General features: G+C 37.1%; 2 protein-coding genes across 5 annotated transcripts; both read right to left on the bottom strand.

Annotated features, from left to right (window-relative positions):
* Positions 1-457: 457 nt before the first annotated feature.
* On the bottom strand, positions 458-6203 carry LOC143709699 (E3 ubiquitin-protein ligase TRIM39). 2 transcript variants are annotated; one of them, XR_013194389.1, is made up of 7 exons: positions 5672-6203; positions 4907-5002; positions 4449-4679; positions 4275-4297; positions 3704-3822; positions 1653-2252; positions 458-1017 (listed from the first exon to the last, which is right to left on the bottom strand). XR_013194389.1 is itself a non-coding variant. In XM_077200307.1 (6 exons), exons 1-6 carry the CDS (start codon positions 6083-6085, stop codon positions 1717-1719), a joined length of 1419 nt encoding a protein of 472 aa, XP_077056422.1. In that variant the 5' UTR covers positions 6086-6202; the 3' UTR covers positions 1332-1716. The 2 variants fall into 2 exon arrangements, 1 of the variants encoding a protein (XP_077056422.1); XM_077200307.1 differs by lacking the exon at positions 458-1017 and having other exon boundaries at positions 1332-2252; positions 5672-6202.
* Positions 6204-8779: 2576 nt separating this feature from the next.
* Positions 8780-26556, bottom strand: kif5bb (kinesin family member 5B, b). Of its 3 annotated transcripts, none has more exons than XM_077200310.1 (26): positions 26203-26556; positions 21888-21975; positions 21621-21694; positions 21300-21404; positions 20668-20716; positions 20475-20530; positions 20297-20384; positions 19935-20059; positions 19261-19365; positions 19030-19175; positions 18794-18942; positions 18519-18709; positions 16495-16563; positions 15578-15784; positions 13695-13838; positions 13356-13541; positions 12960-13077; positions 12754-12809; positions 12461-12570; positions 12269-12370; positions 12122-12182; positions 11964-12035; positions 11261-11365; positions 10960-11176; positions 10061-10196; positions 8780-9922 (listed from the first exon to the last, which is right to left on the bottom strand). In XM_077200310.1, exons 1-25 carry the CDS (start codon positions 26326-26328, stop codon positions 10066-10068), a joined length of 2880 nt encoding a protein of 959 aa, XP_077056425.1. In that variant the 5' UTR covers positions 26329-26556; the 3' UTR covers positions 8780-9922; positions 10061-10065. The 3 variants fall into 3 exon arrangements, with proteins under 3 accessions (XP_077056425.1, XP_077056423.1, XP_077056424.1); XM_077200308.1 differs by having other exon boundaries at positions 9691-9922; positions 12745-12809; positions 26203-26495; XM_077200309.1 differs by having other exon boundaries at positions 9691-9922; positions 10065-10196; positions 12745-12809; positions 26203-26427.
* Positions 26557-27568: the final 1012 nt, after the last annotated feature.

Below are 27568 nucleotides of genomic sequence, written 5' to 3' on the forward strand. Positions count from 1 at the left end.
ATCAAAAGTGACAGTAAAGATATTCATAATGTTAATATTTATAAATCCTTTGCCATCCCAAAAGTATATGGTGTTAAATATATAAAATAGAAAGCAATTATTTTTAAACTGTAATATTTGACAGTATTATGTTATTTTGTTTGGACTGTTTCCATGGTAAACATCTACCGTATAAACAAATATATATGGTTGACAGAGGTGGACAAAGTATACATATCTACAATCCGACTTTCATTTCCAAACCAAAATTATCCCATGACTGACATTACATTTCTGTCAAGGTCCTTGAGTAGAGGAGTAAAAAGTATGACATTTGTCTTTCAAATGTAGTGAAGTTAAAGTACAAAGTTTCCAGAAAAAATAATACTCAAGTACAGATACTCAAAAAGTGTACGTACAGTACTCAAGTAAATGTACTTTGTTACTGTCCACCTCTGATGGTCGACCATAGCAAATATCATTTGATACCATTTATTTAGGCAAAAGAAAAAAAAACTGCTGTTGTATTTCCATAACATTCCAAAAGAAGAAGAAAAAAGTCTACAGAGAGATTGATTACCGCACTCAGAACAGAGAAACGTCAAATTTACATTCACTCTAATGTTCACTTTCGAAAGAAAAAAAAAAGTAGATGAGACCGTTTTATAGCGCACAGTAAAGCAACAATCTCGAATTCCACTGTTGACTTCCTCTTATACAGGATCACATTTCAGGCTGAATAATGAGGCTTAAAACATCTGATTATTACAGTATTGATGTGTTTCAACAAATGTTTCAATACATTCAGCTTGTGTACACACTAGTAATGCGTAAACAAAGGTACTCTATGTAACTTTTGTTATCAGCTAAAGTTTGCAAAGTCATGATCACCAAAGGTTAAAGAGGCTTCTGTGTGCTAAAGCTCAGGCGAGAGGGATCGAGTGTCTGGTTTCTCCAGAAACATGTGTCATCTACTGGGTTGATGAAGCAGGACAGGTGGAGATGTCATCAGACTTTATTAAGGACGCTGTTCACCCGCTTTGCCACAAAGAGACATGAGCAACAAGCATTTGATGCTCAAACGCCATGTTGTATTGTCAGCTGCATCAATTGTAACAGTTTTGAATGTGCTCAAAAATTTTATCGATTGGTACTATATCTGATTAATGATAACTTACCATTCAAAAGGTTGGGGTCAGTGCAGTTTTTTTTTAAAAAGAAATTAACACTTTTATTTAGCAAGGAAATATGATTTAATAATAATATAATTAAAATGATCAAAAGTGTGTGTGTGTGGGGGGGGGTAATTAAATATTACCTATTTATAATATTTTAAAGTATTTTTTAATATATTTTTAATTTTAAAAATTTTGAAAAAAATGAGCAGTACAACTGTTTTCACCATTGATAATAATAAGAAATGTTTCTTTAACAGCAAATCAGCATATTAGAATGATTTCTGAAGGAACATGTGACACTGAAGACTGCGTAATGATGCTGAAAATTCAGCTTTGCGTCACATGAATAAATTGCATTTTACAATATATTCAAATAGAAAACAGTTATATTAAATTGTAAAAATATATTTTACAATATTACTGTTGTTGCTGTATTTTAAATCAAATAAATGATGAGCATAGGATACGTCTTTCAAAAACCTTAAAAAATCTTACCGATCCAAAACTTTTGATGGGTAGTGTAGTCCTTGGAGCTCATGCTGATGCTGAGTGTCTTGAGTTATTCCGTGTACACAGACACCTTCTCTGCTAAAATACGCAGCGGACGTCTTTTACATGTATTGGAGAAATACGGGAACATCTTTTCCGTAAACTTGTGCTTATACTTGTACAGCAGCGAGTTGTCACCGGCATCTGAGAACATCACTCTGCCCCCCTCCCAGTCGAGCTGAACGCGTATCTTCAGGGGTTTCTTCTTGAGCGTCAGAGGAGTGTTGGTGGCCGTCCGCGCGCGATACTCTCCTCCGTACAGGCAGATGATCCACATGCCACGGTCAGGGCTCGGGGGAAACCACTCTTTCCGCTGCACGCTCTCTTTCACCACTCCCAGGGCCCATTCGCTGCAGTCTCCCACCTCCACGTCCCAGCTGTGGCGACCAGAGCTGAAACCCTCAGAGCCCAGGACACACTCGTAGAAGCAGAAGCGCTCGGGGTTGTCCGGGACCTGTTGGTCTTCTTCGCTGTAGCGGATGGTGGTGAGGTCGTCGGACAGAATGACGCAGATGTCTGCGGTGTTGGGATCAAGAATCACGGGACCTGAAGGTTTGAGACGTATTCAGAGTTTAGTCGTGATTAAACTGGACAGTCCTAAACAAAAATGTAATTTCTGTGTTATTTTTTGAGTTAGTGAAATAAGCCTTTCTGGTTAAAACATAAAATCTCAGTTAATTCTTTTTTTAAGGGAGACGTGTATTTGATTTTATATTTTATATCATATATATATATATATATATATATATATATATATATATATATATATATATATATATATATATATATATACTGTATATATACTGTATATACAGTATATACTATATTAAATCAGATTTACTCACTCTTTACCTTCTTCTTGTAGTTCAGTAACCAAGTTGATGTGCTTGTAATATCTAAAATATTTAAACAAAGTAATTTGACTTTTATGTTATTTTGTTTCATATATTACAGATTTACCTGCCCCTAAAAAGACTGTTCTGATGACTTCTTTTAGCAATTTATTTTTTGTTACAGAACTACAAGTCAAAATATTTAGATCTTTCTGTTACAGAACTGCAAGAAGTCATAGATTACAGATTTGTCAACCCTAAAGAGTGAGTAAAGGCTTAAATCTGATAAGATAAAATAACATAGAAAGATCTAAATATTTTAACTTCGAGCCTATTATTTTTTATGTTATTTTATCTTATAAATTACAGATTTATCAACCTTAAATAGTGAGTAAAGGCTTACATCTGATGACTTCTTGTACTTCTGTAACAGATGTAACTAGATAATTTTATTTTTACTTTATAATACTGTATTTTGTATAATAAATTACAGATTTACAGAATAAACCTATAGAGTAAAGATTTAAGGAAGTCTGATGACTTCTTGTAGTTCTGTAACCAAGTTGATTTGCTTAAAAATCTAAATATTTAACCAAAGAAATCATACATTTCAGATGTACCTGCCCCTAAAGAGTGAGTAAAGACTGTTCTGATGACTTCTTGTAGTTCTGTAACAGAAAGTTCTAAATATTTAACAAAGAAATTTGACTGAGTTTATTATTTTTATTTTATATTACAGATTTACTAACCCCTAAAGAGTGAGTAAATATATAAAGAAGTCTAATGATTTCTTGTAGTTCTGTAACAGGAAGATCAGAGTTTTAAAAAAATGTGCTGCTCCAGTTTTTCTGAGTTGATATATGCTTGTAATATCGAAATAAATAAAAAGCTCAAAAGTCAAGTTTCTAAGTTTCTATTTAATTGTTAATAATTAATTAATTTTTTTAAATCAATTACACATCTACCCGCCCCTAAACGCTGCATAGATCAAACTGGGATTGTTCTTGTTACATGTCACTCTGACTGTCCAATCTGTGCAGGTCAAAAGTATATAAGTCTGTGAGACTGTGCTCTAATTGCTATATGCTAAATCATGGCTTTCTGAGCACAACAGAAGACTTTCCATGTTGATAATTGTGCGAGATGTGGTCTGTTTGCTCTTACTGTATGTGACGTCGGTCTGCATCTTCTCCCACACTCTGAACGTGAGTGAGCCAATGTGTTTCGCCACATCAATTAAAGTCCCTGAGATTTCCCCTGGATCCTGGACAGTGCAGTCCATCCTGTGAGTGAGTGTGAGAAGGAGAGAGAGAGAGAGAAAGAGAGAGAGAGAGAGAGAGAGAGAGAGAGAGAGGGGAGAGAGAGGAGAAAGAGAGAGAGAGAGAGAGAGAGAGAGAGAGAGAGAGAGAGAGAGAGAGAGAGAGAGAGAGAGAGAGAGAGAGAGAGAGAGAGAGAGAGAGAGAGAGAGAGAGAGAGAGAGAGAGAGAGAGAGAGAGAGAGAGAGAGAGAGAAGCTTCATCAAAGTAACTGTGAGGTTCATCTGAAATTGACAATGAGCCTCATTCAATTGTTGATTTGCTTTTATTTAGTAAGCAGTCTTATAAAACGCAGGCTGCTAAACTGATAACCCTGTCTGGGCTTATTTTGTAAAATTGATGAGCTGTAGAATTGTAAAATCACCCTTAATTTACACTGTGCAACACAAATATAAAAATATATACTTCCATACAACTACCTTTCTGATGTATTCTTGTAGTTCTGTAACAGAAAGATCAGAGTTTTCAGAAAAATGTGCTGCTCTAGTTTTTCTCTAGTAAATGCATGTAATTGGATAATAATAATGGAATATTATGTTTCTTTTTATCAAAACAATTAAAAAAAAGAAAATATTCTTGATATTTTTCCCTACCTTCAAGAATGCCATATCATCAGCGCTCATGGCCTCTTCTGATGAACTAATGGCTTCTCTTAATGTCATTATGTCATCTGTTAGTCTGTCCATCTTGTCCTTCATCTTCTGGCTCTTCTGCTCCTCTTCCTCACTCAGAGCTCTCAGCATGGAGATCTCCTCATCTTGCAGGAACTGATGAAGCTTTTCAAAGTTCTCCTTTATCAGACGCACTGTGTTTTGTGCCTGTCTCTGTGCGGAGGGTGGAGAGATTTTTTAGAAAATATTGCCGTTTTATTTACTGAGGTTTGTGCAAAATGTGATTAAATAACTAATCACTGTAGTGAATAGATCTGTAGTAAAGATCTTGCCATGCTTATTTTCTCTTTCCCCCAATGGAACTAGATTTCTCCCTCTGTTAAAACATTCAAACAGCCTGAATATCCTGTTAAACTTGGCTTGCATTGATTATTTGTTACCCTGATGTGTTCTGAAGTTTCCTGGCAGGTTTGCTTGGCTGTGTTTAACGTCTCCAGTTTCTCCTGAAGAGGTCGAAGAGCTGCTCTCAACTCCCTCTGTGAAGAAAGTGAATAGCTGTCAGTTCATCTGTATGCAAAATAAACGCGCATTTTGATATAACAAAAGTAGAACTTAACAGGATTCAAATCTACAATGAAGTATCTGAACTCCAATGATGAATTTAGAATTCTAAAGAAGTTCTAAGGCATTCTTCTAGCTGAGTGTATTATCTGGTCCTCTTTGCCAGGGTTAAATAATATAGGAAATGACATAGGCTATATGCCTACTTAAAATTGCAGAAACCAAATATAAAACCCTTATTTCACACAACATTTACTTAAAATTCACGACAAAATTATAAAATGTTTAATATTATAATATTTATTAAGTTTCTAAATATTTGAAATATTAACAAGGCTGTCATAAAATTTTGAACACAACTGGATATGGTACGATAATTTGAGATTACATCAAACTGCATGCTTGAAACCTTAGAATGCCAAAATATCAGCTGAATAATCAGCCTATATGTCAGGTCTATATCATTACTAAAGACATTAATGGTTATCGGTAAAAAAATAAACTCAAAATGGCCAAATATCATCCAATAATAGATCAATCATGAGCCTTGATGAAAATTCCTCCAAGCATCATATTATGATTTTCTTTTTGTATAACAGCTTAGATGATAAGCATATAGGCTTATTTATGCACCCGTTTCTCACCTTACACTCTTGCGTGGCCTCTTCAATGGAGCTGCACTTGTGATCTTCATGCTCCTCGCCCTGACACTGATCACAGATCAGTTCCTCGTCCTCTATACAGTACTGAGTCAGTCTGTCCCTGTGATGTCGGCACAAATCTCCATCCTCTGCCGTCTCTGAGCCCTTCACGGCGTCCCCCACCCGGCGCGGCTGGCCCTCGAACAGCGAGTCGAGCAGCCCCTTCAGCACACTGTCCAACAGCTCGCGACCGTAGCACTCCGTACAGCCCGCCTGGTCCTGCCCGAGCTCCTGCTGGCACAGCTGAAGGCAAGCCTGGCACAGACGGTGTCCGCAGGGCAGCAGGAGAGACCCTTCACGCTGGCAGCCGGGGCACAAGGAGCTGCTGGAGGGTGAAGAGGGCTGATCGTCTGACATTCTGGATGTTGTCGTCTTCTAAATGTCCTTCCTCTCTCTCAATGTCTGGTCTGCAGTTCTGTGGAAGTTACACAATCACTGCAGTGCTCTGGGTATCAAAGGAAATCTCCGTTTGGATAGTCGGTAGTCTATTTATAAGAGGGTTATTTTGATGCACACTCTCTTAGCGGTTGTATGTAATCGTGTCTGTGTGGAGAGTTTCGCTTAGAGCAGATCATTGGGCAAGGGTCTGTTGTTGAGTCACTAATGTGTGTGTGTTCTCTCTGCCATTAAAGTCAAGTCATACCACTTTTACTCAAGTGTTCTATCATCAGTCAAAAACAAATCATTTTCATCTGCACCAAACTCAGACTTTCCTGAAACATTTTGACTGGCAAATTACTTGATGAAACAGCATGACTTAATATTATACTTGTTTAAACGTCACACAATTACAAATAGTTTTAGAATGTTGCCGGCTCGACTTCAATTGCTTATTATATTATTGAATAAGATGAATCAATAACTCTGACAAAAAGGCATTCATTTTCAATGTTCCCACTATATTCATTAGTCTTCTTAATGAAACCAAAGGACAAACGCTTACACGTGGTACACGTTTCAGAATCCACGTATAACCAACAATCACTAAACGCAACAAGGTCATTCCAGGAATGTTACAGTAGTAAAAATAAATACAGCTTAGCATGCAACAAAAACAAGCATACTCGGGTGTATCTTACCCTATACTTTATTTGTGTTTCATGTCAAGGGGTGAAAACTTGCCTACAGTAAGCAACTGAAGGAAATATACACAGCAATTCAGTCTACACACTCTGAAGAACCAACTGTACACACATCTGATCACTTCATCATTACATCTTTCCATTAGAGCATTTAAACGGAGTGTTTTCCCCAGTAACTGTTAAAAATGCAGATTGCAGATGCAAAATAAAATACAAAAAAAAAACAACATTAAGTCTTCAAAACACATGACCTCCTGCAGAAGCTCCTCAATAACAATAATTGGAAAATTCACTGAGAAATTCCATGTTTGAGATGCAAATTTTCAGTTTTCAACAAGTGCGTTTTTTTTTCAATTGAGATGGTAACATTTTAAAGTGCTTTTATAAGTTTAAATTCGGTGAACAAGACAACCGTTGACAACAAATGACAAATGAAATAATTTCAGAGGACTATTGAGTGCGGTTTTCGTTTCCTCTCCCATCGCTTTTCTTCAGTAATGTGAAACTTGCACTACACCAGATTTATATTGCACACAAAAGGTCTTAAAACGTCATCTTCAATATTCCCCCTGCTACTACAGTATTACAGTCATTTACACAGGACACCTAGAAGGATTTGGATCCAATTTACGTGGAAAAACAGGAAACCAAACCAAGTATACTGGAATCTACATACACTTTGCATAAGAAAAAAAAAAACACATTAGTAGACTTAAAAAAGATCAACAAAAGAAAAATTAACAGCAAAATTCCTAGTCTACAATAAAACAGAAATAAATAAAACAATATTATCTAGTTGCAAGTGCAACAAATTGAAACCATGACCTAAAATGATTGATTAAACCCCGCCCACCATTAAATAGGCCCCACCCATTAACACTACTCAATAAAAGGCAGTCACGTTGTGCTGAATGAAAAGCATTGGAACCGTACAGACTGTGGAAAGCCAATCAGCAGGTCTTAAGCAAACGCAAAACACAAGGCAAACAAATCCACAGCAAACAATAATCCAAGATCGTATTTTGGTTGTATGAGCCAGAACTAAACGCTGTGTGGGTTTCCCCTGGGTTGTTTGCAACTCTCAAATCACGGAAGATTCGATCGCCATTTCGAAAATGCATAACGTCAAAATATGGACCCTATAATGGACTAAACCGAACCAAAAACAACAAAAATAAAATAAAAGGGTAAAAACAGGAGTTTAGGTTTATTGTGATTCGAATGGCTGTTTGACCACTGCACAAACCTCACTCCCCAAAAACGACAAAATGACATAATACAAGTGTAAAAAGTGTAAGTAGTTTAAGTGTAAAACAATCTAGAAAATTACTGTATTGCTTTTAGAGGGAGAATCTAAAGAGAAAATGGGTGGGATTTAATCAGAACTCCTTAACGAGGGACAGTTCACCCCAAAACATTGCTTTTGTCATCATTTATGCACTCATGTCATTCCAAACCCAAACCTTTATGAAATACTTTTTCTGTGAAACATATGTTTTTCAGACATTCTTTTCCATAAAAGGAAAACCATGAAAAGGAAAACCATGAAAAGGAGCTACAAAACACCATTAAAAATACGCCAACCACTGAAAATCTCGAAGCTCTGGAGTCTTGTACTAATATGGTGCATAAAGACATGTTGTGGCAGGTTTGATGCCAATGACGCCAAATGTGTAAACGAATGGCAGCAAATGAGACTTTAAAGCTACAGAGGGGAAGATCTAAAATTAATAATGACAAACTTCAATTTAGACCTGCATGTCTTGGGATATAACGTCAGAGTCGTATGAACTATTTTAATGGTGTTTTTTCTTCTTTTTAGAGCTTGAAATTGTCTATCCACATTTATTTTCTCAAAAAGCAACATAAACACTGATATCCTTTAGTGTTGCATAAAAGAAAAAGTCTAACAGCTTTGGAATAACATGAGGGTGAATAAATGACAATAAAATATATATATATATATATATTTTTATTATTGTTGGGTCAACCATTTCAAGTTAAATGGCCGGTTCCATGGCTCAAAAACAATGTAATTACAATCCTGTCTGGTAATATTTTAGGCCAAACTAAGGAAAAATCCACACGTGATTTTGAATGATTCGTAGTGACTTGAGCTATGGAGCAGCATCGATACGGCAAACTCTACCTGTTTAAATAGTGAGAACTAAAGTTAAATATTGAAATGTCAAAATGAGCATGTGTTGTTAGTATTATAGTTTATTATTTTATTTTTTTACCTAGCTACGACTCGTCTAAGACCTCAGGCTGTGACATTCACACAGGTCTTTATGCTGTAACAATGATTACTCGTAATGTGTTCGTACAGTGCTTTAAATATACCTGTGTATCAGGTGTGTCTACATTAAGCAGCCTTTTCATTCTCATTTCATGGAACTGCATCCTGTTTGTCCACTTTCAGACGACCCTTTTATCATAATTTAAATCATTTCTTCTGAGAATGTCCATCATTACAAAAACTAATTCAATGGTTCATATATATATATATGTCAATGTATATATATATAAATATATATATATACACAAACACATACAGTTCAATTGTAGTGTTTAACCTGCTTATTTAGGTGAAATGTTTAATAGAAACTACTCAAAGCAAGAGAGAACAAGCTAACTCTCTAAACAAACCCAAAATGTGAACGTACATAAATAAGGCTAAAATAACGCAGCTAGTAGTTTTTTTGTTCCTTTTTACCATTTTTCATTCATTTCTGCCTTTTTTTTCTTTTTGTAATTTTGAAATACATTCAACTTGGCACAGTGAGGGACGTGGAGAGCAGGATGTGAGCAGAAACCGACTGTGCAAGAGTGAAGAGATACACGTTAGTTACACACGTGTCCACTGGTGCAAAAAGCCTGTCTTTTTTAGTTTTCTTTATATTTTTTAAGGGAAGATATAAGAGATAAGAATGGAGGAACAACTGTACAGCCCAGACGGGGATAGTATTTCATATTTCATACACATATATACTTATATTCATTTTCATATGTATAGTATTGAACCCTCCCATGTTGTGGAATGCCTGTTTAGCTTTTTGCGGTGATATCAGCTTCAGCTGGGGCTACTGGGGTTATATTCAGCATTCAACAGCTGGAAACAGAAAAGAAAGAAAGAGACACAAGGTAAAACAAAAAAAAAGGAGTAAGACATAAAAAAAAAATGGAATTTGCAACCCATTTTACCTCCATAATGTGACACATTTGCGAGTAACATGCAGCATCTACTCACTTGTTTTACTGTTTGGCTACGCCTCCACCACGGATGCCCACTGATTGGTTGTTCTGGAAGAGCCCCGCCCCTGAGCGGTTGACATTGGGGTGGGTGGGAGAGGCGACAGGGGGCTGACCTGGTCTGATTGGCTTGGCTGTAAAAAGAGGAAGTATGACTAGTTAGTTAGACCCCAAAACAAGGTGATTGTCTATTGAATTGGTCAACTAAATCTTTCAATCAAAAACTCTCCTAAAAGGCTGAAATAATTGACATGATGTCTGCACAGATTTTTGCCCTGATTTGCAGTCTGGACCAGTCAACGCTAGTTGCGTAAAGTCGGGCTGATTTTGAACAGTAGAAGTTGACAGATTTCACAACAAACAAAAACATTTGTAGGTGTAGGATGGGCATAGACTCAAATTGTTTAGCTGCAGACTCTGATTCCAGTCGGAGGACATCAATGTTTTGAAGCACATATTATAATCATTTGTGTCTCCTAGAAATCAGGCACATGAATCTGTGTGAGTTTTTTGTTTTTGGAATGACATTTTTTCTCTTTAATTATTTAAAAAGTCAGCAAGTGTATGACACCTAAAATCTATTCTGATTTTAAAAGTCGTGTAGTATATTTCAGCCTTAAGAATATTAACTGAAAAGCTTCTAAACTGGTCATTAATTGTGTTAAATTCAAAGAAATCATGAAATGAACAATGATTCATTATTTTAATCTATTAACATCCCTAAAAAAGTGAGCGAGCAACACTTCATATAAGCAATCAAAAACTTTCACTGTTTCCTATGTGGTAGAATGATATTCTCAACACTATCCAAGTCCCTTGCAACTTTCAAGCATGTTGAAAGACATATGGCTGAATCTAGTAATTGCACTCTTTTAAAGTGTGTGTGTGAGAACTAACCGATCTGTGCAGAGTGTCCTCTGCGAGCCATGTTCTTGGCTCTGACGGCCTCTTTGATGCGGTCCACCTCCTGCTGGTAGCGTTTGCGGTCACGTGCTGCGTTCTCTTTGGCCTCTTTGAGCGCAGACTCCAGAGCCTTCACGCGCTCCGCCGTCGCCCGCAGGCGCTTCTCTAACTTGGGCAGCTCACAGCGCAGGTCAGCATTATCACGCACCAGCTACACAGAGACAGGAAAGAGACAGTGAGCGTGTGTGTTGTGAGAGAATGCATTAGGTATCTGATGTTTTGAGTGTGTGTTTACCTGCTTATGCACTTTAGTGAGCTGTTCGAGGTTGTTCTCAAGGAATGAGATCTTCTGTTTTTGCGCCGCGCTGCCACCAGTGTCATCTGAGTCCATCTCAGCGCTCTGAAAAATATGTTGATACATAATTAAGCCCTGTCAGAGTTGTTGATAAAGTCATAACTGGAGTTTCATGACGTCTCATTTATTATTAGCTGTGATGGCAGTGATTTAAAGCCTACTAATAATAGAAAAAATCAAAAATTAAATAAAGTAAAATATATATATTTTTAAGATTATATTCAAATATAAATATTAAAATACATTTTATATACATTTTTAATTTATACTTTTATATTAAAATTACAAAAATAAAATAATTTAAATGTAATATAATTTTTTTTAAATTGTAATACAATTATAAAAAGAAAATAATTTTAAAATAAAATAAAGAATAAAATAAAAAGTTATTAAACATTAAATAAATTAAACATTTATTAAAATAAAACATTTAAATAAAGGGACACGCCCTTCAATATGTCCTGCCCAAACTCCCTGATTACACGGGACATTAGTAGACAGAAAAAGTCTTTAAGAAAATGACAGCTATACACTCAGGGACCTATTAAACATTTAGCTTATAATTTCCACATTCAAACTATTTTCATTTTCTGGAGTAAATTTTGAACACTAAACTACAATTACGCATTCACAATGGTTGTACCTTCTTCACCCGCGTGGCCAGATCCTGAACAAAGAGCTTCCTCAGATTATGAAGAGTCTGCAGCTCTTTGGCCTGAGGAGAAGTGAGTGATCAGAGAGTGTACACATACAAACGAAGATGTAAGAATCATCTCTCAAGCACAGAACAAAATGACCTACCACTGTCTCCTCCAGGCCTTTGAGATCCTGTCTGGCCTGTTCCCTTCTGTCCTGCATCACCCTATAAACATATTTCATCATTAACACACCACACATAGCGTTTCCCGCACACTACACCAATCTCTGCATGTGTGGTGCATGTCCTACGTGAGCTCGTGCAGTTTGCGGCTCTTCTCCTGGTCAGTGGATCTGAGTTTCTCATGCTCCACCTTCAAGCGCTCCTGCTCCAACATGATCTTCTGGTTCTGACTGCAGACAGAAAACAAAGTGAGGAAAATGAGCCTGAGCACATGTGGGCCGGATTCAGTGTCTGAAGAGGAGTACATATATATGTCTTACTCCTGCAGTTCAGTGATGAGTTTCTCCTTGATCTCCAGCTCATCTCTAAGGCTGCTTAGCTGTTTCTGATGAGCTTCTCTGTGGTTATGAATCTGCTGCTCGACTGCAGTCTGTCCAATCATAAACAGAGACAATTTATAAATTACATCTCTCTTTTAAAATAAAAGAAAATCATAAGCCACCTTCAGAATTGATGCAATGTAAACTGCAGAACACATAAATGCTACATTAACAGTTTATTGGGCAACACTCAGTAAAAAAAAAGTCTAGAAACATTACCTTACCATGCTTACCTTGACTTCATTAGCACTTTGTATCTCATTCTCCTTCTCCATTGCATGAACTTTCTCTGCACAAAAGAAAATAAACATCACAAAAACAAGCCTTTCACGCTCACCACAAGAGGGCAGTAAAAGTAAAGTGGTCTGGGCCAAACAAAGTTTATACGGCCATTAAAATGCAATAATGAGAGGAAAGAAAAGATGGAGTATATTTGTACCCTGGGCGCTGATTTTGACCAGTTCCTCATTGAGAGAGTCAACATTCTCCTCTAACTGTCTCTTCTTCTGTTCGATGTTTTGCAGATACTCTGTCAGGGACTTGATCTTTGCCTCATACTGTAGACAAAAACAAAAAAAATATCTCAGGACCTTTTAAAGCACCCTGTAAACGGCATGCTATTATTGTAATGAAGAACATGTGGGGTTTCTATTTTATACAATATAAAACATGAGACTGATTTGACTAAAAGAGCAGCTTATGAATGCTCTTTAATTCTTGTTTAATGTCCAGTAGAAAAAAAGTTTAAAATGCTAGAAGGGTAAATAATGACATTTTCATCTCTGGATGAACTACTCCAATAAGATTTGTTGCTTTATCTCTTCCTCCTGTTTACCTGAGAGATACGGAGCTGGCAGGCTGCGAGCTCTTTCTCGTTCTCATCCATCTTCTTGTTGCTCTCGGCCTGAGAGCCTTCAAGCTGTTTGCTGCGCTTCACCAGAGTCTTCACCTCTGACTTCATCTTACTGATGTACAGACGAGCCACTGTGAACTCTTCATCAATGAGACCTCCACCTTCATGCTGTTGAGCGAAAGACAGACAGAGAAAAAGAAACCGAGATAAAGAAAGAAAAAGATTGATGTTAGAGATGAGGGTGAGCAGTTATAAGGAAAGGAAATTAAACAGCAAGGATAAAGAAACAGTATTCTGCGTCATGGTTCTTTGCCTTGTTACCTTAATGTCATTGCTGCCTACGGCGATGCCGATCTCTGCCAGGTCTTTGAGCAGTGATGACATCATCTCAGTGACTCTCTTCTTCTGGTGGTTGGTCATTTCCTTCAGTTTCTGCAGCTCAGAGTCAATAGATGCGAGAACGCTCTACAAAATCACAGCTCAGATTAGCCAACTAATACCAAGGCACACCATAAAAATACGATCTGGCACTATTATAGGTATCTTCCCATTTGAAATTATAATGTATACAGGTCCTTCTCAAAAAATTAGCATATTGTGATAAAGTTCATTATTTTCCATAATGTAATGATACAAATTAAACTTTCATATATTTTAGATTCATTGCACACCAACTGAAATATTTCAGGTCTTTTATTGTTTTAATACTGATGATTTTGGCATACAGCTCATGAAAACCCAAAATTCCTGTCTCAAAAAATTAGCATATCATGAAAAGGGTCTCTAAACGAGCTATTAACCTAATCATCTGAATCAACTAATTAACTCTAAACACCTGCAAAAGATTCCTGAGGCTTTTAAAAACTCCCAGCCTGTTTCATTACTCAAAACCGCAATCATGGGTAAGACTGCCGACCTGACTGCTGTCCAGAAGGCCATCATTGACACCCTCAAGCAAGAAGGTAAGACACAGAAAGAAATTTCTGAACAAATAGGCTGTTCCCAGAGTGCTGTATCAAGGCACCTCAGTGGGAAGTCTGTGGGAAGGAAAAAGTGTGGCAAAAAACGCTGCACAACGAGAAGAGATGACCGGACCCTGAGGAAGATTGTGGAGAAGGACCGATTCCAGACCTTGGGGGACCTGCGGAAGCAGTGGACTGAGTCTGGAGTAGAAACATCCAGAGCCACCGTGCACAGGCGTGTGCAGGAAATGGGCTACATTTGCCGCATTCCCCAGGTCAAGCCACTTTTGAACCAGAAACAGCGGCAGAAGCGCCTGACCTGGGCTACAGAGAAGCAGCACTGGACTGTTGCTCAGTTTTGCATGTCATTCGGAAATCAAGGTGCCAGAGTCTGGAGGAAGACTGGGGAGAAGGAAATGCCAAAATGCCTGAAGTCCAGTGTCAAGTACCCACAGTCAGTGATGGTCTGGGGTGCCAAGTCAGCTGCTGGTGTTGGTCCACTGTGTTTTATCAAGGGCAGGGTCAATGCAGCTAGCTATCAGGAGATTTTGGAGCACTTCATGCTTCCATCTGCTGAAAAGCTTTATGGAGATGAAGATTTCATTTTTCAGCACGACCTGGCACCTGCTCACAGTGCCAAAACCACTGGTAAATGGTTTACTGACCATGGTATTACTGTGCTCAATTGGCCTGCCAACTCTCCTGACCTGAACCCCATAGAGAATCTGTGGGATATTGTGAAGAGAAAGTTGAGAGACGCAAGACCCAACACTCTGGATGAGCTTAAGGCCGCTATCGAAGCATCCTGGGCCTCCATAACTCCTCAGCAGTGTCACAGGCTGATTGCCTCCATGCCACGCCACATTGAAGCAGTCATTTATGCAAAAGGATTCCCGACCAAGTATTGACTATTGAGTGCATAACTGAACATAATTATTTGAAGGTTGACTTTTTTTTTTTGTATTAAAAACACTTCTTTTATTGGTCGGATGAAATATGCTAATTTTTTTAGACAGGAATTTTGGGTTTTCATGAGCTGTATGCCAAAATCATCAGTATTAAAACAATAAAAGACCTGAAATATTTCAGTTGGTGTGCAATGAATCTAAAATATATGAAAGTTTAATTTTTATCATTACATTATGGAAAATAATGAACTTTATCACAATATGCTAATTTTTTGAGAAGGACCTGTACAATATATTACTATATAATATGAGTAAAGAATGAGTTTCTCCTCACAGATTTCTGGTTGAGCTCTTCACTCAGGGCTTCAAACTCCTTGGTCTTGTCCTCCACCTCCTGACTCTTCTGATCATAGTTGACGGCAAGTTCCTCCAGAGCCTGCAGCACCTCCTTCACCTCCTCTTTAGACGCGTCGTTCTCCATCTGCAGACGGGTCAGCTCCGCCTGGAGGTTGTCATGGTCCCTCCGCGTTGAGACCAGCAGCTACAATGCAAATGAAGATTTTTTTTTTCACGTTGTGAAATTACTGTCATTAATCATTAGGGGTGTAACGATATTCAAACCGAACCGAAAAACCGCGATACAGAACCCACGATACGTATCGCGGTTCTCTCATGGCGTACCGAACACTAAATAGCATCTGAATTTAGGCTAAAAGTCTAGGCTCTTTTATTAACCTTTAATGTTATAGTTATGTGCTGGCTCCATATAGTTTACAGCATTAGCAGATCTTTTTTTTAAATCCTTGCAAAACGTTTAATTGTAAGTGGATTAATTTAAAGACAAAGACAATTTTTTCATTAAACCACTGTTTTAAAAAAGCAATTTTAGCTTTCTAAACCCCACCCCACCGAACCAAACCGAGACTTCAAAACCGTTGGAAGAACCGAACCGTCAGTTTTGTGCATCGTTACACCCCTATTAATCATGTTGCTCAACTGTAGGGTCATAAGGTTCAAATTCTTGTGATGGGACCTAACATGGTCCAGATTCAAACCTGAACATATAAGGAGAGTGTGAACTAACCACTAGGCGGGAATGTAATTTATCATTTAGACCTCTTAATGCCTTTAATCTTAAGTTCTAAAAGGCAAAAGAACTAAATGGCCAAATCTCTAAATGATTCATTGAACTAGGAGACAGGACACTGCTCTTTTTTTATGGGATGTAAGTAAAGCATGTTCAACTCTCACCTCTTCCTGATCCAACATCTGCTGCTTGAGTTTCTCAGCCAGCTGAGACTGCTGATTTATCTCATCATCCTAGAGAGAGAGAGAGAGAGAGAGAGAGAGAGAGAGAGAGAGAGAGAGAGAGAGAGAGAGAGAGAGAGAGAGAGAGAGAGAGAGAGAGAGAGAGAGAGAGAGAGAGAGAGAGAGAGAGAGAGAGAGAGAGAGAGAGAGAGAGAGAGAGAGAGAGAGAGAGAGAGAGAGAGAGAGAGAGAGAGAATTTAAAACACTGTGTGAAATAGGTATTTAGACCTGACGCTCAGTCACAAGTCTGTAAGCTGAAAAAGTTAACATGCACGTCAGATGGTACTGATGTATGGTACTAATGTTATGCTTACGCTGTATCAAAACAATATTGGATTTAACATTTTTTTTCATGGTCAGACTGATGTTTTGTACTATAATAAGATTTCAACACTGCAATAATAACCTAGAGAGAATGATTCAGTTGACAAATAGTCCAAATTAATGACAGACATATTTATCTATGGCAAATACCAATGTCTATATAGCAGGGTGACTGATGGTCAATAATATTAACTTACACAACCGTTTAAAAGACTGGGGTCAGTAAAATGTAAGAATTATTTAAGTGCTCATCAAGGTTGCATTTATTTGATCAAAAATACATTAAACAGTAATATGAATAGTAAAATGTTAAATGTTATTCACATTTAAAATAACTTTATTTTAAAAAAAACAGGATTCTTTGATGAATAGAAAGTTTACAAGAACAGCATTTCTTTGAAATTTAAATCTTTGGCAACATTGATCAAATTAATGTGTTCTTAATGCGTCTTCAAACGTTTGATTGGTAGTGTATACTAGGGGTGTGCACGAATATTCGATCTGTAATTATTATTCGAAAAATAAAATACTATTCGAATTTTACTAAGTTGCTTTGCTAGCCATAAATGCAGTGAATCCATGATAAATCCCAAGCACTAACTCGCAGTTATAAGTAAATGCAGTGCGTGGCGCTGTGGAGCGTGTTAACAAGTTGATTGCATTTGATCACAACATCACATTATGTCGTCCTCTGCCTCGCGAAGTTTGGAATTACTTAGAAGAAATTATATAACAAAAATGAATTTCTTTTAAATCAAATAAATAAATAAAACTGAGTTATTATAATATAACCACCACAATGTGAAGTCACATGAAATCCTAACAGCAGTCGACTGAGGAAAGACAGCTGTCCATCACTGCATTCACGACAACTTAAGATAAGCGTAGCTGTGCGCAAATTAAGCCGAGATGATACTACCTTATCAGATAGCAAAATGATTGAGACATTTACTTCCTTTAAGTTTCGTTGAGGGAGACTGGTTTAAGTGCTGTTATAAACTTCGCTTAGCAAATCGTTCTGTGTCTCTGCAACATCTGTCAGCGCACCCCGTTTTCTTACTCGAGCATGTAGATATTATTGTTTATCTCAACATGAACGTGAAACAATATAAACACGATAACCATATGCTGACTCAAGTGTAGGCTATGTATGTTCTGTACGATACTTGGTGTTATTTTATTCACGTTTTTTTTATGCTTTTGTTCTTTATATTTTTTGTTTGCACATACTGTTTAAAGTTTTCAACTAAAGGAAAACCGTGTTTATTGCCTAATAATCGTAAGCTTGTTCAGACATGGTGACAAAAACTTTAAAAAACCTAAACTTAAAAAAAAAAAGTCTTTCTCCTTAAACGTAATTTAAATAAACGAATATTAAATTAAGAGCCCGAATACTCAAATACAATTTTTGTGAAAAATGCCCATCCCTAGTGTATACTATATATTTCTTTGTAATTTAGCTTAAGCAAATTATATGGGGGAAAAAATGCTGAAACAAAAATTATTTGACACAATATTTGAAAATACACTGAAAATGTGTAAATGCCAATAATATAAAAATCAGCTAGGTCGAGCATCATAGTTCAAAAGCTTCATTCTCTCATTCATTCATTCATTCATTTGAGGTCAATAGTTGGTTTCACCTTGTCATCCAGCTGTTTGTAGAGTTTGGCTAATTCACCCTCACACTTCTCACGCTCAGCGTCAGTGAATTTGAGGGCAGGCATGCTGGGAGACGAGGTGATTTTATCATTATTCACCACATTATCCAGAGCCAGAACTTCTGCGTTTGCCTTCTCCTTATCATACTGCTCTTCAGCGGGGACGCTCTCCCCTGAAAACATAAAATTCAATGCAGTTGTGTGTAATCCTCAGCAAATACAGCTGAATGAGTGTGAAGTGAGTGTCATTTCAGTACCGTTCCTCCAGCGGTTGAGCTCGTTCTCCAACCAGGTGATGGTGTTCTTTAACGTCTTGTTCTTCTCTTTCTCCCTCTCATATTTCTTCTTCCACTGCTCTGCTGTCAGCTCCACGTTCACACACACTGTGTTCTTAATGGTCTTTGCTCTGACAGTGAGAACCGAAAAATGACTTGATGCCCAACACCAGTTTCATTAAAACTCTCATTAAACTCAATAGTGTATGTCTCCTCACCTCTGTCCGAACATGAGTGTAGTCTTAGTCTCAGCCTCGTTGTATGAGGATGGAGAGCAACAGATCACTATCGTGGTCCTGCAGTTCCCACCCAGAGAATCCTGCAAGATCCTCGTCATCTTACTGTCTCTGTAGGGAACGTACGTCTGACATGGGAAAGAAATATTCATTCATTACCCTTCCATTACCTGGCACAGGTATAATTGTAACAATCAGGTTCATCACACCCACCGATCCTTCAGCCAGAGAGGAGATGACGTTGCCCAGAGCGGAAAGAGATTTGTTAATGTTTTTGGCTTCATCCAACACAGCACCTTCTGCTCCGGTTTTACTGACCTGCAGTCAAAAACATCAAATCAGAGACAGTGCTGCCACAAATGAATCTAATATTAAAGACTTTTACAAAGTCTTGATTTTGTTTTTGGGGTCTACTACAAAATGTTTTCGTTCTTGAATGGTTAAAAAAAAAAAACATTTTCAAACATTTTACATTGTTGCAGCACCTCTCTTCCCAGTCTTTCAGTAACGTCTTGTTTAATTCCTGTCTCTATGAAGCCCCTCCTTCCGAAAAGCACAATGTGCTCTGATTGGCCAGCTGGGCCAGTGTGTTGTGATTGGTTAACTGCTTCAAATGCCTTTCAGAAATGTCCCGCAACTTACCATAACCGGGAGTTTAAACACACAACTAACTCAACCAGGCCTCTTTATTTTGCTTATGCCTTGAGCAGGAATTATTTAAATTAGGAATCTTGTGACGTCTTTTCTCCCGGAAAAAAACTCAAGACTACACCTGAGGCGTTTCAGGGAGTTCAGAAACAGTGATCACTGATATAGAGAATAACTCCCTTTGGAATGGACTTAGCTCTCTGTAAGTTGGCAGACATTTTCCATGCTTTTTCCATTACCTTCTCGCTTCCTGCTAAATCCACCAAGAAGAGTTTCCCACTCAGTTTCTGCTCCGTCTGTGTGTTCTCTTGCTTGACGTTTATCAGGAAGATACTGTGACTCCTGGAGCTGTGCTCGTTCATGTCTGACACACACACACACACACCACAGAGAAAACATGAGTTTACATTTCGACTCAACTTTGACTACAGGCACACAACAGGAAAACCTTAAGATTGTATAAACATCTCTAAAGCAGTCAAATAAGAAAGAACGTCCTGAAAATACTCTCGCTAATATAACTCAACAGGTGTGGAAAAGTTCAGCCTGCAGCTAAAATAAGACTGTGTGCACTGTGTCTGACTGATTTGCATGTGCTTACTTGTGACAGCCACATGTCTGTTGGATTTGCCTTCATCAATGGTGTCCATCACTTCATCCGGGCTACACACAAACCGTTCAGTACAACCCTGCAGATGGAGAAAGAGATAGACAAGCAAAATATTTCAACCACCTCTACAATAAAACAGCCACAGAATATTACTAAAACAAAGCCTCACCTTTACGTAAGGAACCCTGTTCTTGTCTTCATGTACAGACAGGTTGGTCTTAGATACTGAAAGAGAGACAGAAAAAAATCAATTAGTATTATTATTTATAATCTGACAGAAGACTCTGATATACAATCTTTAATACATAAAACAATGCAAAAATAACAATTTTATATTTGATTTCCTATTCAGTCATACGCACCATCCAGCAAGTCCCTGATCTTGTCCAGGTAAATCTCAAAATAGGAGACCTGCCAATGCAGATGAGCTCTGTGAGTTTAACAGTTTTATTACCAGCAGTTATAAAATGAATACACTACTGTTCAAAAATTTGGGGACAGTAAGATTTTTTTTAAATGCTTTTGAAAAGTAGCTTATGCTCACCAAGGCTGCATGTATTTAATAAAAAATACAATAAAACTAAATGTTGTGAAATATTTTTTTTAAAATAATGTTTTCTATTTCAATATATTTTAAAATGTAACCTATTCTTATAATGGCAAAGCTGAATCATCATTACTCCAGTGTCACATGATCCTTCTAACATGCTGATTTCCTGCTCAAGAAACATTTCTTATTATTATCAATGTTAAAAATAGGTGTGTTGCTTAATATTTTTGTGGATATTTAGTGGTTTCAGGATTCTTTGATGGTTCAAAAGAACAGCCATTTTAGAAATATTATGTAACATTATAAATCCCTTTTATAGAGATTGCACAGACAAAAAGCAATGGTGGAGATGAGCACAAAGAAGTTCCCATCCCTTTTCTAGATCTGAAAATATCAATGGGAACCCTTTGAATAACTAACACTGATTTGTCATGCATGTCAGACCTTGATATGGAATTCCAGGTTTTCATCCATGGAGTAAATGTAGTTGAATATATCCTGGACGATCCGGGGAATGATGCCCATGCCGTCAGAATCGTGCAGGTTTCCCTACAACCGCACAAACACATATTGGATCGCAATGATGATGCGAGATGATTTAAAGGTACAGTAAATGCACTGATAGCCCTGATTACCAAAAACCACAAGCAGAATGTTAAACCCTAAAACAACTGTGGAATCAGTAACAAAATCACACTGGGTTTGTATTAAATTACCTAATATTTGAAAATAATTTATGACACTGATTATATTATAAATTTTCACCTCCATTGTGTGCGTTTTTCCAGAGGATGTTTGTCCATAAGCAAATATTGTACCGTTGTAACCCTCAAGCACATCTGCAGGGCACAAAAACAACAAAATATACCATTTCAACATGATCTTAAGGTCTCTAATACAATATTTAGGGATGCTTAATTAATATCAACAAATCACTATACTAAATAATATTAATGGCAATGTGAAGGTAACAGAATTTTCATTTTAAAGTTGTGATCTGGTTGAATGCCTCCCGGAGGACTCGTTCCTCACCTTTAACAATCTTCTGAGCACAAGCGTTGTAAACCTGCTCCTGAGAAGTGTTAGACTGAAACACACGATCAAACATATACGGCTTTCCCTGGAGAGAAAGAAAGAAAGACAGAGAATGAATGATGGGTCATTATGCATATTTCTTTATATATAACTCTGAATCAGCAGACTTGTCATAAGACTCAAAGATGATCCTTCAGAGAAACGTTTTACACCTAAGAGAATAAGCAAAGAGTAAACAAGAACCTCTTTACTAGAGGCCAAAGAACAAGACATCCTTCCCTCCTGTTACGAATAGCTCTAACCTTTAACACAAACAGGGACCGTAAATCATGTGTGAAATTCAGCTGTTATGACACAATAAGAGCGTTTTATTAGAGATCTTCGTCCAGGCATGAGCTCGCTCTGTACGGCTAAAACAACAGATTTAACATCCTGACCATCCTGTTTATTAGCAGCCCTGCTTTCAGAAGTTTGTTTCCTATTTTTCTCTCTAAATGCATTTAAAAACGGTTTTAAGCCTTGAACTAAGCAATCTGCAAGAAGATGAATCATAACATTACAAAAATGGACAAGACAAAGATACAAGACTGCATGCTTATCCAATAAAGCACTGCAACTGATGCAACTGAATATCTTTTCTAAATACAAAAAATAATGTTTTAAATAAAAATACACTACTACTGAAGTTTTATAAAAAATATTTGTGAATTGTATGTGACGAGAGAAAGATTGACCGCAGCAAAATATTTGAGCGCACCGATTAAAGACGTTCATATAGCGCGTTTACCAAGCGAAATTTTAAAAAAAATCGATAATACAGGCATTTGTGAACTGCACAACATACAAAAAGAGTTCAAAAAGGCATAAAGAAATAACCAACGCTGTCATGTATCATTTATGCAAAGTGCCAACTAATAAAGCTGGTGTCTTCGATAAAAATACTGCAAGAAAAAAAAAGTCCTCTATGGACAGCAAAAACTAACATCGAAGAGAACAAGCTGTAGTCCACATGCAAATAACTCTTTTTAAAGAATCATTCAACACTTATGGGTTTAAATCAGTCTGACAAATTCTTCAGCGAATGTACTTTGAAGGTTACAGAAGCAGGTTCTGCAACGAATCTGCTCATTAGCAGGCACGCTGATTGGTTGAATCGGGTTGACGTGACCCATCCACACCAGTTCTTATTACACGTCCCAATTTCCCCACCATGCCACTCCAACACAGGAGTAGATTAACCAGGTGAGGAAACAGCTGTGAATGTAACAGCTAAGCAGATTAGTCCAGCCAACCTGAGCAACCACTCTCTAACACAATACACTCACAACAACCACAATACAAGCCCACATTGAACATTTCTTGTAACAAGAGGTTGACCAATATTAGCCTTCAGTGGACACTGCTAATGTCAAGATATCTTATAAATGTAGATCTCTTTGCATCCCTAATCACAGCAAATTAAATATACACAAATTGATGACATTTAATGAATTTACACAATCTCTAAAAATACTTGAGAGCAGAATGCGTGTTATGTAGGCCTACTAACAATGTTTTATTCTTATTTAGGCTATTCATTCATTTAATATTATATTATATACGTCAGTTTACTATTTAGAGATGACACTTTTGTTCATTGGAAGGCACATTTATTGCTTTATTTCTATAACATGGGCAAATATCAAACTATTAATTATTGTTAGTATAGCATTATATACTATTACAGTATTTAGTATTTTGAATTAGCTTTTATTTTGATATTTTCAGTTCTCATTTTAAGTTTTAAAAATTTCCATTTAGCTATATTTTTATCCAAGTTTTAGTAATTTTCATTAATTGAAGTTATTTTCATTAATGAATTTATTTCAACTTTAAAAAATAATTTTTAATAGTTTTAGTTAACAATAACACTGTACCTGATATACCAATAACACCTTCAGCACGTTTACATGCCGGCAGCGACATAGAGATGAGGCTTTCTTGCATTCCTCATGCATTATAAAGCAAATATGATGTAGCATAACCATCGGCAAAACTACTAATATTTTACATTTTCACAGTTATTGTCAAACAACATAACTTGAACATTCAGTGAACCAAAAGGTTCAATAGTCAAAGTTTGAAATATTAATAATGCACTATATCACAGCTTTGGAATTTCAAACCAGTGACGACTTATAAAATCTTCAGACAATCACAAGACTGCGTGAAGAGTGTTTCTGTATATCTGTATTTCCTGAGGCCTCCTCCACTGCCAGAAATGGAACAGCACTGTTTACAACTCTCTGTATTCCCAATGAGGGATTAAAATTGTGCTCCCAACGGTCACAGAGATGGGAAGGTTCATCACATGTTAGTTGTGCTGTGTTTGCATAGAGACAAAGAGAGAAAAGAAAGAAACAAGCAAAGAAAAAGATATTTACAGAATATTCATGTGAACTAATACTGAACTGAGACAGATATCAACACAATAAAACATGCATAATCCCAATACTGATCCCTGTATGTGCAGCTGGACAGACAGGTTTCGCTTCCTTTGTTACAGCTAGATTAATAGCCCAATCTATGATCTTTCCACCAGCTAAAAGCCATTATACCAACACAAGCACGGCTCATTTCACCAGACCTGGATAGTTGCTCTGGTGATGCTGACTTGCTCAAAACAGCTGGAAGACTAAACTCATTTGGCCGCACACACACACACACACACAAAAAAAACATCAGTGCACTGGAAAACAAAAGGGTGAGTGTTGGTCAGACAGTACAGTGTCACTGCAGAAATGGAGGCCAAAAAGAAAAGAAGTTGAATTGAATCCATCGAAATTCTGGACTCCATATAGACACACATAAAAAACTACCAGGGCAAATTGACCACAGCAAAACCACAAAACTGCCCCACCTAATACCCAGAATAGGCATACATTGTGATGAATTTATAAGTTCATCACAGACTGCATGAGGGAATTTTAGGACATTGTCACTCTAATAGACGTCTACACTGCATTATGAGTTTAAACAAGTACCCTAGTTTAACTAAATGTAAAAAGTAAGCCACATAAGGCAGAATAAGCTTCAAACATCACATACTGCCACTCAATTACAGAATAACTACACAACTCCTGGCATGTTAAGCCTTTTTAATAATGCAAATAAAATAGTAAAGATGTATGGTTAAAAACAGGAAAATAGACAATACATCTATCCAGGAACATTTTAATAAGAGAAGACTATTATGCCAAAACAATGATGTCAGCATTTTAATGCAACTTATTTATTTTTTTAATTACAAAACCAAGATGAAACATGTGAAAACTTTAACTTCAGAAATGGAAAACATTATCATCAGAGAAAGGTACATTCAAGTCATGCTTTAACTGAAGTGCATTATTAATAATTAATAATAATAATTTTTTTAAATAACTTTATAAATCTGGCCAACATCACCCTGAACTGTCCAAAAATGGCGTATGCTTTAAAGACTAAATCTCAATAATAATAAAAAAAACTTGCTTTAATTTAAAAACATAATTTAATAAACTGACCTAAAACCTGAGATGTAGGAACATACAGGCCCAAAAATATGATTGGAAGCGAGTTGCATTGCATGCTGTACATATACACATATATTTGTCTGTTCCTAATAAAGCACATAGCCTAGCCAAAATAAATGACTTTGAATGGTCTTTGTACATTTGACGTTTTTAAAGTAGGCCACATCATAACGTACTGACATCAGTGAGTGTTATGATCACATTCACTTAATTTATTCATTTTTTAAACTCACATTAACTTAAAATTTCCGTATGATGTGCGAAATATGTATAGGCCCAATATTTAGCAAGCTTTTGTTGATTTTATACAAATGAAAACAAACCGATACACATTAGCCCATGGGGCTAGCGGTTACAGATCACTTATCAAAACCCATTTAGAAGTGCACTAAAATCCAAAATTATTAAATTGACAAAAAATATTAGGTTTTCCTATTTATAAGTTCAAAATGAAACATTTTGACATTGTGCTGCATTAACGTTACATCTGAGGACTGTTAGCCATCGAGCTAACGATGACTAAAACTATTCAACTTGCGATTATATTAACGTTACTGATTTATAGCCTCATGCGTACCATGTCCTACTTAGAATAATACTAGAACACGAATTATTATCACAATTCCACATACAAAGGAATACAAAAAATATATTTTCTGTCTGCAAGTGGTTAGCGGATGCTAACGTTAATAGAAATGGACGGCGGGTGTCACAACGGAGCGAATGCGGCAATTCATCATGCTATTATATTATAAACTCACCCCGATGACCACACTATCCTCTCCTTGAAATTTGGGGATATATTTGTCTCCCCTCATCACCTCCGAACTGTTTAAAGGCCGAAAACGGCACATGACTTTGATGGTGCACTCGGCCGGGTCCGCCATCTTCAGCTGTGGGGAGGAGGATGAGGATGATGATGATGAGCGCTCCTCCCGAACGTCCTCACTTCTTTGTGTTCGATCCGTTTAGGTGGAAGTGGGTTTTGGATGGATGGAGTGAAGTGGCTGTCACACCCCCTAACAACAGATACTAAAACAAACAAGAGGAGGAAACAGGGGCAAGTTGTCTCATTAGGAAGTTGTCACAAGGGCTAGCCTATCTCAACAACCTACAACATTTACACGAACAATATTTTTTATATAGGCCTATATATAAATACTTTCAATTTTTAGGATAAAATTCTAAAATATATATATTCTGATTTGATGTGTCAACATAAACCAATACTGCTGATACTTTGTGACAATGTGCCCAAATAGGCTAAACAAATGCACATATCAAGATCCCAAATTCTACAACAGAGCAACTTGTTTCCTCTCCTTTTTTTCGACACTGTAACGTGTTTTATACAGTAGGCCTAGGTAGGCTACTGTATGTGAATACTTTTCCAGTTACCCTCAAAATGCAGACACACACCGCTCGTTATATTCTTTGCAGACACAGCATTGATTCTGGATGATTCAGGGATCTGTTGGATCCTGATGGATGTGAGATGTCAGGGATGTTTTTGCAGAGCTGGAGGCCAAAATCTGGCAGATGTTGGATGGTTAAATTTAAATGTCTTGTATCAGCTCGGATTCACTCGCAGGAACTTTAATCAAGCGATGCATATATTCATCCTTGTATTAGGATAGCCAAAAAGGGAGCCAGCTTCCTGGCATCACAACAACCATAACGTCATGGACATATGGCATTGCTGGAAATTACTCATCACAAGTGTTGCATGCACACATATATTCGGGTGTGGCAGGATGACATGTTGCACATGTTGCAAAAGATTTTAAATCCCTAACCCTATGAGTAATAGTGATTCTTGTATAAGTACAGCTGCTAATTACAGAATTTTCAGTGTCACTGCTTGTATAGAATTAGTTCTGTGGTACAGTTAAAAATATGTTTCTCAGTTGCACTACTGTATTGTCACAGATGTCCCAACCAGCTGCTGACACATTCCATAAGTGCTGAGATTTGGGAGTTATTAGGTTACAAAAAGCAGAGGTACATCAATGACTCTCTGTGCCATTTAAACTGAAATGACTCTATTTTTACTTCTGTAACGTGATGTACATTTATGTAAAATAGTATATTTAACAAGAAAATAATGATTTTTGTGAAATGAAATTA

Source organism: Siphateles boraxobius, unplaced genomic scaffold (assembly GCF_051911475.1).
Source record: "Siphateles boraxobius isolate OS27281-9 unplaced genomic scaffold, OSU_SipBor_1 46, whole genome shotgun sequence".
Classification (NCBI taxonomy): Eukaryota; Metazoa; Chordata; class Actinopteri; order Cypriniformes; family Leuciscidae; genus Siphateles; species Siphateles boraxobius.

Bases quoted from the DNA above. Each gene is read 5' to 3' on its own strand.
- kif5bb (XM_077200308.1), bottom strand. From the start codon at position 26,328: ATGGCGGACCCGGCCGAGTGCACCATCAAAGTCATGTGCCGTTTTCGG. The intron at 16,564-18,518 runs GTGAAACCAACT...CTCTCTCTCTAG, and splicing joins ACAAACAGCTGGATGACAAG to GATGATGAGATAAATCAGCA. The intron at 12,571-12,744 runs GTAAGGTAATGT...ATGATTGGACAG, and splicing joins ATGAAGTCAAGGTAAGCATG to ACTGCAGTCGAGCAGCAGAT.
- LOC143709699 (XM_077200307.1), bottom strand. From the start codon at position 6,085: ATGTCAGACGATCAGCCCTCTTCACCCTCCAGCAGCTCCTTGTGCCCC. The intron at 4,298-4,448 runs GTAGGGAAAAAT...TTTCTGTTACAG, and splicing joins ATGATATGGCATTCTTGAAG to AACTACAAGAATACATCAGA. The intron at 2,253-3,703 runs GTAAGAGCAAAC...TCAAACCTTCAG, and splicing joins GCAGACCGACGTCACATACA to GTCCCGTGATTCTTGATCCC.